The sequence below is a fragment of the Triticum aestivum genome, chromosome 5D (assembly GCF_018294505.1).
Source record: "Triticum aestivum cultivar Chinese Spring chromosome 5D, IWGSC CS RefSeq v2.1, whole genome shotgun sequence".
Taxonomy (NCBI): Eukaryota; Viridiplantae; Streptophyta; class Magnoliopsida; order Poales; family Poaceae; genus Triticum; species Triticum aestivum.
Window position 1 is genome coordinate 204,660,170 of NC_057808.1, and position 9,922 is coordinate 204,670,091.

Below are 9,922 nucleotides of genomic sequence, written 5' to 3' on the forward strand. Positions count from 1 at the left end.
GTGCTCCCCGTCTCCTAACAACTCCTTAATCTCTTCTGTCATATGGCCCAGGTATGATCTGGTACGTCCCGCTTCATTCAGCACCTTCACAACTGCAGCGCAATTAGTCTGAACAATGAACGACAAAGAGGTACTCCCTCCATCCACGAATAAGTATACATATATAAATTTTAGGGCAGATTATAGAGAGAAGTAAAAATGCATTGGAAAGATGTAAGGCACCATCTCTCCACTTTTTAATTACTCGACCCCCAGTGATATAAGTGCATGTAGAAAGTTAGGAAATGTTGAATGTTATTGGTCTCGGTTACCGTGTGAGGAGAATATTTTTTCTATTTTAAATGCATTAAAAAGATAGATGTACACTCTTTTGTGGATAAATTTTAGAACCAAATGTACACTTATCCATGGACGGAGGGAGTATGAATCAATGCCGCTTTAGCTCCTTCTCCGACCACCCCAAGTCAAGCTCCGTGTTGACTCGAGAGAAAGACCAATTAATAAGATAGTTAAAGGAACTTGCAGGATGTTGGAAGACCAAGATACCTTTTCCTAAACCTATCCTCTCTTTCTTTTCCCGGAAGTTCACTTCTTTCCTTATGATTCCGGCTAATTTGGAGCAAGCGAAGTACTAGTAGTAGCATCTCCTCAATCCATCATTGCCACACAGGTAGTAGAAAATGATGCAAATCTGATAAACCAGGCAATACCTTTCTCCAGCGAATCAACCAAAAGAAAAGAAGGCCCGGCAACATAGAACTACTTGACTTGACTCGGGGTGAAAAGGCCACCGGAAAGGGAGGGAGGGAGGCAACAATAAACTGGAGCGCAAGCCTTTTCTGTTCCTTGCCGCAGGCAAAGGAAAGGAAACTTTCCACAGAAGCTTCCATCGCAATACAGCGCACGCACACGCACACACACTGCTTCTTCTTCTCTCCTTATAAAAACCGCCGTCCCTCCCATTCGTTCTTGCCATCCATCCCCATCCTTCCTTCCCTCCCTCCCCTGAGCCGAGCCGTGCTGTGAGGGTGGGGGGCAAGGCAAACCATTCAATCCGTTCCAGTCTTCCCATCCTCTGCTCAGGCCGAGGCCTCCGTCTCCCCTGCCTCGCTTCCTACCATGGCTGCCAGGTGGGCCCCGCCGGCCGGCCTCCTCCTGCTCCTGCTGCTGGCGGTCCTGCTGCCGGCGCGCGCGGACAGGCCGGCGAGGACCGCCCACGCGGACGACGACCCGGAGGCCTCCTCCGCCGTCTTCCAGCTCTACGGCAACGTCTACCCCCACGGGTATGCCTCCTCCCTCCCTCACTCCCGGTCCCGGACCAACCCAACCCAACCCATCAATCAACTGATTGCGGATTTTGGCCCTACTCGCCAGTGCCGTCCATACATCACTGTGCCCATTTTTGTATGCCGATTCCAGCATTTTTAGCCTTTTTTTGTTTTATTTTGTTTTGTTTTGCGGGGGAGCATTTTTAGCCTTGTTGGTGAATTGAGTTACTAGCATTATCGATTGGCCTTGTTTTCTGTTTTGTTTTGGAGAAACATCCATTGACCTTGACGAGTCGACACAAGTTGCTGTGGTGACATTCTGATCCTGATTTTCCTGGATGCCGCTTCCTTGTGCAGGTTGTACTACGTGGCCATGAGCATTGGCAACCCGGCGAAACCATACTTCCTTGACGTCGACACCGGCAGCGACCTCACCTGGCTGCAGTGCGACGCCCCCTGCGTCAGCTGCTCCAAGGTAGGGGTACCATTCCCTTTCCTTCCTTATTTATCCAATCCTGTTTGCTGCCATTGGACCCCTGACTTGGCGCAAGGCACTGAGACCTTGTCATTGTTGGTTGTTCCTGGTCCAAGGGTTGCTGTTCAAGGCATCAGGGGCCCATCATATTATTTTGGTACAGAAAGTTGGAGCTTGATTCACTCTTTACACACACATATCCATGGATATAATGAATTCAGTGGAAATATGACCTATGAATTTCATGCATATGGGTAATTGCCCCATTTACCCTGCTGGCCCAACACTAGTACTCCCTCTGTTTCAAAATGTAAGACGTTTCGTATTACATTTTGAGACAGAGGGAGTACTATTTTAGTTTGCGGTGGACAAGTCTATTATTGGCATGAGTTCAGAGCTTTGCATTTGCCCAATTTTACCGATTCCTTCATTGTTGGAGATTTCATATGTGAAAGCCAAATTCGGTATCGCCTTTCTCATCAAGGATTCTTATGATGTTCTGCATGTTAATTGTGGGTGTAGGTGCCACACCCGCTCTACAGACCAACAAAGAACAAGCTGGTACCGTGTGTTGATCAGCTGTGCACCTCTCTGCACGGCGGCCTCAGTAAAAACCACAAGTGCGACTCACCGAAGCAGCAGTGCGACTATGAAGTTAAGTATGCCGACCAGGGTTCATCCCTTGGCGTGCTCGTCAACGACAGTTTTGCAGTCCGCCTTGCGAATGCCTCCGTTGTCCGCCCCAGTCTTGCATTCGGGTATGCTTACTTGGAACTTGTAAAGTAAAACTAACATTGCATGGCGAGTCACTTGAACTGCTTATTTTCTTGCCTTCAGGTGTGGGTATGACCAGGAGGTCGGGAGCAGCACTGAGGTTGCGCCCACTGATGGTGTGCTTGGGCTTGGGAGTGGATCGATCAGCCTGCTTTCACAGTTCAAGCAGCATGGGATCACCAAGAACGTGGTTGGCCACTGCCTCAGCATGAGAGGAGGGGGATTCCTCTTCTTTGGGGATAATCTCGTGCCTTATTCACGTGCAACATGGGTACCAATGGCTAGGAGTGCATTCAGGTGAGCCCTATTTTTTTTATGTTTTTTTGTCACACTATATATTGTACTCCCTCCGTAAAGAAATATAAGAGCGTTTAGAACACTACTTAGTATGTATTTCACTTTCTAAACGCTAATGTGTAATTGACTAGTCGCTCACAACTATTGTGGAAAGGATCTAAATGAATTGCAAAATTTGTAGACTAACGACATTAACATGCTATATTTTTCTTGGAAATCACTACCAATTCTATACTTCACTGTTGGGACTAAAAGTGATCAATGTGAGTAGAGAAAAGAACCCCCATGCACTTCCATATTGGTTTTTTTTTGGTCGGCTGAAAACATCAAGACAGTCTAGAATTTTCTGTTATAACTATCTTCATGCCTTCTGTGCAAATCCTCTACGATAGCCGTGCCATTTTCGTATGTTCGAATCAAGTAAAATTACTAGGGCAGGAATACGAAAACAGCCTACTAAATCAACATTTCTTTCCCTGCAATTGTTAAACATAAACAGTCTGGAACCAATCATATGACACGATAAATAATACAAACAGAGTACAGGGAGAACTGCCACTAGCATAGATAGTTAAGCTATCTGCAAGAACCCCACACAAATTAATCCCCGAAACCGAATTAACCAAAGAATCGTCTCTAGCAGATCAATCGACCTCTCAGTCTAACCATCCTTGTTGATGTTCACGAACTCATCATGATCAACTATATCCTCCAAAGAGCGCCACTCCGGTTCCCCCTTGACCGTCTCCGCAGGCTTGTCAAATATTCTCATGAATTGGTCCATTGGCATGCTGAGATTATCCGACGGCGCGTCCTCATCATGGAGGCCCGGCGGTGCAGGTGGAGCGACCTCCCTGGAATAGTGCCTATGCTGCTGCTGGTACTGACCAACAACGTTCGCTGGCATTGCTGCCCCCATGAAGTTCTGCCCCTTCTGGCTGTCGTAGTGAAGAAGACCCACCGGCATTATGTCCCCCATGAAGTTTTGGCCGCCGTAATGAAGAAGACCCACAGGCGGGGGTGGCTGTGACGCCTGTGACAGCCCAACGTGCTCTTGACCGAGACCACGGGCACTCCCCGGCGACAGTAGCGCGGCGGCAGCGTGAAAATAGTCAGCCGGAACAGGCTTCTTGTTCCCCACCGTGACGCCGTTTTCCCCGTAGATTGCCCTCCGGTTGTCGTTGGTGGTGCGCGGTGTGACATAGAGCTTGTGGAGCGCGGGCACGCCCTTCTTGCCGGCGCCGTTGTCCTTGTTGCTGGTGAATTCTTGCATGAGCCACGGCGTCTTGTACTTCTTGGACGGGCCGAAGTAGAACCCGAAGCTGTTCTTGAGCCGCCCTGCTCCAGCTCCTCCTTGCCCTGCTCCAGCCGCCAGCATCCGCCGGTCTGGACGCTGCGGTCGGCGCGCTTGGTGGCCGCGGACGGGCTCTGGAACTTGTTCTCGCTGAGGAACCACCATGTGTGTTGGCCCGCGCGGCTGCTGGCCGGCGAGTGCAGCTGCCGCAGCGCGTACGGGTTGTTGGCGTACATGTCGGCGTGGAAGATGAACCCCCGCGCGTCAGGCGTATTCTTGTCGCCGGCGATCCATTGGTTGAGGAACGCCAGGCTTTCCTTATGCGTCGGGCTGAAGTAGACGCCGGGGGGCAGCGGCAGCGGCTTGAGTTTGCTCGCGCAACCGGGCCCAGGAGGAGGCGGAGGGGGCATGGAACTGCTGGCTCCGGCGTCGTCGTCGGAAGTTGGTTTCTTGGCTACTTTTCTCGCTTTCTTGAGGGCCATGGTTTTCCTAGTTGTGTTTGAGGAGGGATCGATCGGTGGGGCGGCCTGGGCTTATATGTTGGCGACATGCTTCCGTCTGAAATCGGATTTCCATGTTTTGTTTTACCTCGACCTGGGATGGAACCTGGTCTCAGATCTGATTTTGGCACCCTCTTCCCGCGATTCCTGTTTGCCGCCTTTTAAAGGCGGGAGCTCGCGTAACCCCCCCCCCCCCCCCCCCCCCCTTCACTGGGAACAACAACCATCGCTTACCAAGTGTGGGGTCCCTAAAATAAATAAATCGAGCTACTATTATTTTTATTTGACTTACCTTCTTCATTTCCCATTTTAATTTGATTTGTTCTCATAGTTGTGAGCTGACTCTCCCGTTTATAATTCTGAATCTCATTTCCAGGAATTATTACTCACCTGGCTCAGCAAGCCTGTATTTTGGTGGCCGGTCACTTGGCGTGAGACCTATGGAAGTAGTATTGGACAGCGGAAGCTCATTCACCTACTTCTCTGCACAACCATATCAAGCGCTTGTCACTGCAGTAAGTTTCACAACTTCTTTCCTATTCTAGTGTGGAATTAGGATTATGGCACAGATATATCAAGCTCATGAGGTTTTGTCTCTTGCAGCTTAAGGGTGATCTAAGCAAGACGCTGAAAGAGGTGTCTGACCCCTCTCTGCCTCTATGCTGGAAAGGAAAGAAACCATTCAAATCCGTGCTTGATGTCAAGAAGGAGTTCAAATCATTGGTTCTGAACTTTGCCAATGGCAAGAAGGCGCTCATGGAGATCCCTCCTGAGAACTACCTCATCGTCACTGTAAGCATTCCACAACCCGATAGATTATTCTGTAAATAACTCCCAACTTCTTGGTTACTAAATATTTGTTGCTATGTTGGTGCCAGAAATACGGGAATGCATGTTTGGGCATCCTTAACGGATCAGAGATTGGACTCAAGGATCTGAACATTGTTGGAGGTAGGAAGTTCAGGCATAACAACCAAGCAACATAGCTTCAAAATCCATGATGTCTTCTCAAATCATGTACAGAAAAATGACGTCACTTGTCTCTTGTTGCAGATATTACAATGCAGGACCAGATGGTGATATATGACAATGAGAGAGGGCAGATTGGATGGATCCGAGCACCCTGTGATAGAATCCCCAAGTTCGGATCTTCCCTTCTGTGATCATTTCACACACCTGAACATATATACCCTTAATTCTCTTCTGTTTATTCAAACAGTGAAAATACCATTCATGGATTTGAGGAAGGTTATTGTTGGCCCCAGTTCCCCAGCAGCATCTTTGGTATTCAGAACGAAGAGTGTGCAGTTAACTACCGTTCGAACAAAGAGTGAATAACAAGGGGAGGCCATTGGACAAAAATAATCATCCCAGGGAGGCTCTATATACGAAGTTAGGAACGTGTATTCTTTAGAAAGGAGAAAAATCTGGTAGCCTGTAATCATCGCCATGTGCATATGAAATATAATCATTCCGTTCTTATGAATCAAGGGTGTTAATGACTTACTATGTTTACTTGAGATGTTTTATGGAGCATATGGCAGATGATGAATGACTCTTGCAAATTAACCTGCACTGCATTGCAGGTATTTCTGAATTGGCTTTCGGAACTTGAAGAACTGAAACTTGAGCAACCAACTGAACCTACCCTTGTGCCCAAATGTGAAACTTCAGCGTAACCAACTGAAGAACTGTGTTGCTGCCATGACTTATCACCTGATGTTGGGTGGAGCCAAGGGAAGATTGATATCATGGTTTAGATCTTGTAGTAGTCATTCTTTAGTTGTAAGGATGTCTGTAAGGTGATGTTGTTAGTCCCAGGTATGTAGGAATGCCTGTCAGTTTATTTCGGTATAATATGTACAGTAGAATTGTTCTTTGTGCGGTAGTCTTTTTTTTAAACAAGGCAAAAGATTTGTTATTTTCATTAATGAAGAAGAGGCTTTGTTACAAGCAGACCGTCAGGCGGTGCCAGGCGGTCAAAAGGCAGAACAATTACTCTCACGACATTACATTACACAAATATTTGGCGCCCGCAATGGCCCAAATGGACACTTCTTCTTTGATGCATCACGTGATGATCGCCACCGGCGCCGTCTTGTTCTTGAAGACGCGTGCATTCCTTTCCTTCAAAAGTTCCCATCCCACAAGGAGAAGGGAAGATAGAGCTTTCGCAGGTTGAACATTGTTAGTGAGTAGCGCATCCCATCAAGATTTGACCGTGTTAAACTGAGGCCAAGGAGCCGTGGGGATATTTAGACCAAGCCAGGCAAACACCTCATTCCAAACACGAGTAGAGAATCTACACTTGAAGAGGAGGTGAGCCGCAGATTCTTGCACCTGATTACAAAGTGGACATCCTCTCCGTTGTAGCCTATCGACAGTCCAGATTCTATTTTGAGTGACCAGCCAGGCAAAAAATTTACACTTGGAGGGGGCCCAAGCCTTCCAGACCGTGACATGCAAGCTTGAGCGAGTAAGGCCAGCAAACTGCGCCATATAAGCAGGCCTAGCTGAGTATTGGCCACCGTTGGTTAGCTTCCATAGGATCGTATCCTTGACACCCGTTCAGGTGATGACACTCAGAAGCTTCTCCCACAACGCCAAGAATTGTTGGAGGTGCTCAAACGTGAGGCCATTATGGTAATCAATTTGGTTTATTCAGTGCCCATCCCTCAAGGCCGTGGCAACAGATACCCCCCTTCTTGCGTGAAATCTCAAATATCTTTGAAGCCATGTCTTTTGGCCTAATACCCTCCAGCCAAGGTGACTCCCAGAAGGAAGCCTTCTCTCCATCACCAATCGTGACCTTAGTCGCAGCCGCAAACAGGTTATGGTCATCGGACATGCAAGGTGTCCCCATACCGCACCATGCACGTGGTGGGTCATCCCAGTCAAGCCAAAGCCATGCAACCGGAGGGCGGCGACAAACTTGCCAAGGTGCAAAATGCCAAGGCCTCCAAATTCTTTTGGCATGCAGACCAGCTCCCAGCTTACTTTCCACTTTCCACCAGTTACTTTGTCAGTTCCAGCCCAAAGGTAGGCCAACCGTAACCTATCGATCGCCTTGAGAACCTCCACCGGAAGGTCAAGCGGTGTAATGTGGTAAATGGCCACCGCCGTAAGGACCGCCTTGACCAAGGTCATGCGACCCGAGATAGCAACATGTTTGTCTTTCCAAGGGACCAATTTGCCTGCAGCCTTGTCTTCCAGCATTTGGAGATGAATCCTCCTTAATCTTTTGATTGCGAGTGGGAGGCCAAGGTAGCGTATAGGGAAGGAGGAGGGGTATGCCGGGAAGGACTGGAGAACATCATCAAGGTCCACGTTGGCACATCTGATAGGGGCTACAACACTCTTTGTGCAGTTTGTGGAGAGGCCGGTGGAATCACCGAAGGAAGCAAGCATGGACGCAAGGAATTGAACGTCCTCCTTGATGGGGGCGCAGAAGACCGCGGCATCGTCGGCATAAAGAGAGGCACGAATCCCCGTGTGCCTCCCAGGGAGGGGAAGAAGCTTGCCTTGGGCGGTGGCTTTGTTGAGGATATGGCGCGGTGGGTCGATGGCAAGCACAAATAGCAACGGTGATAGAGGGCCCCCTGTAACATCCCAAATTTTCAATTTGGAATGTTATACATAGATCATACAATGCATAGCATATTTTTCTTGCATTTTGACAAATCCTCGATAAATCCTAAGCAACTCAAGGACCCTCGGAGAGAGTTGGGGATTTTCTCGATTTTTCATATTTGATTTTTATCAAATAATAAAACGAGGATTTTGGTTTTAATTATTTTCTCTCCGGAAAAATATTTCAGTTAAAAATAAATGAGAGGAGAAAATATGACTTCTCCAAAACAATTGAAATATTGGAGGAAAAATATTAAAATCATATATTGGATTTTATCCGGATTTTATTTGCAATTTTAATTGCATTAAAAAATTGCATGTTTTCAAAACTGCATTTTTGTGTCAAAAAAAGTTCACCCTGTTCTAATTATTTTAACTAGACGGGGAAATTTTGTTTTATATTTTTTGATTTTTATTTATTTTTCTATGAATTCTTTTCGGCGGAATGTTTTTAAAAAAAAGCGCGCCGCGCCCGACCGGGCCGAGGCCCAGCCGAGCGGCCAGCCCAGCCGCGCGTCTCCTCCGCGAGCACGCCAGCGCCGCCGCGCCCGTATCCGGCTCGGACTCCGCCGGAGCCCCGCCGCCTTGCCCCCTCCTCCAAGCAGGCCGCCCCCCTCCTTATATACCCCGCCGCCGCCCCCTCCCTCGCCACCCCGAGCCCCGCCCAAGCCGCCGCCGCCTGGAGCCCGCAGCCCCGCCGCCCGTCGCCTTCGCCGCCGCCGGAGCCGCCCTTCGCCGCCCCAAGCCCGCCCGAGCCCCGCCGCCCCTCGCCGAGCCCCCGCCGGAGCTCCGTTTCCGACGAGGTACCGACTCGCCGTCGTTTGCCGGTTTTCTAAAAAAAAACCGTTCGCTTTTTTTTCTAAAAAAAAACCCTAGATCGGTTTATTTCTTCGGTTTTATTATTTAGTGAACGTTCACCGACCCGTTTGTTTTAACGAACGCGTTCGTTGGATTTTCTCTGTTAACGAACGTCCGTTCTTTAACCGTTCGTCAGTTTTTCTTTTTCGTCAGATTTTCCGCGATTTCTCAGATCTCGATTTCTGATCGGATCTTCGTTTCTGTTTAACTTTTCGCTCGTTTATCGGAATCAGGCGATTCAAGCGCCTAGAGTTTCGTCTCGAAATTCTCTTTCCGTTTAACCTACTCAAACAAGTTTTTGCTACTGTAAAATTTGACCTAGATCCAGATTAGTAAACGAAGCTTGTTTCTTTCGCCGTTTGACTTTCGTTGCTTCGTTCGAGTTGATTCTTTTTGCAAACCGGAGTTCTTAAGTTGAACTTTCTGGTTGGATCTTTCATTCGAGTTTGACCTGTGCATTAGATGAGTACTTATTGTTTGCTTGTTTGTTTGCGATAGAGTACCCGGAGTGCGCCGCTTGTTACTTCGAATCGCTAGGTTTCGCGGATCATCAGCAAGGCAAGTAACACTTTGATCATACCTTTCCATACCCAGTTTTATTGCATTAGATCACTCCTCAAACACTGCATGGTTAGGATATAATTAAATTGTGGGTATTGGGATGTAGTTGAGGTAGTACCTATTACCTGTTTTATTTATCAAACCCTTGGGAGTTACTTCTACGTTGCTATTATATTGCCATGCTATGCTCGTAGACGTGGATTGGGTTTGAGAGATTTCCATGACAGATGTGAGATTGTTAATTAATGGTTTACTTAAGGTGGCA

The 9,922-nt window shown here is 47.9% G+C and overlaps 1 protein-coding gene and 1 pseudogene across 1 annotated transcript; one reads left to right on the top strand and one right to left on the bottom strand.

Annotated features, from left to right (window-relative positions):
- The first annotated feature begins 853 nt into the window (after positions 1-853).
- LOC123120071 (aspartic proteinase Asp1) lies at positions 854-6,160 on the top strand. Its single transcript, XM_044540078.1, has 9 exons — positions 854-1,283; positions 1,626-1,743; positions 2,266-2,501; positions 2,581-2,814; positions 4,985-5,123; positions 5,212-5,400; positions 5,487-5,559; positions 5,662-5,749; positions 5,828-6,160. Exons 1-9 carry the CDS (start codon positions 1,120-1,122, stop codon positions 5,940-5,942), a joined length of 1,356 nt encoding a protein of 451 aa, XP_044396013.1. The 5' UTR covers positions 854-1,119; the 3' UTR covers positions 5,943-6,160.
- Positions 3,256-4,791, bottom strand: LOC123120072 (uncharacterized; annotated as a pseudogene).
- Positions 6,161-9,922: the final 3,762 nt, after the last annotated feature.

Bases quoted from the DNA above. Each gene is read 5' to 3' on its own strand.
- LOC123120071 (XM_044540078.1), top strand. From the start codon at position 1,120: ATGGCTGCCAGGTGGGCCCCGCCGGCCGGCCTCCTCCTGCTCCTGCTG. The intron at 2,502-2,580 runs GTATGCTTACTT...TCTTGCCTTCAG, and splicing joins CGCCCCAGTCTTGCATTCGG to GTGTGGGTATGACCAGGAGG. The intron at 5,124-5,211 runs GTAAGTTTCACA...TGTCTCTTGCAG, and splicing joins ATCAAGCGCTTGTCACTGCA to CTTAAGGGTGATCTAAGCAA.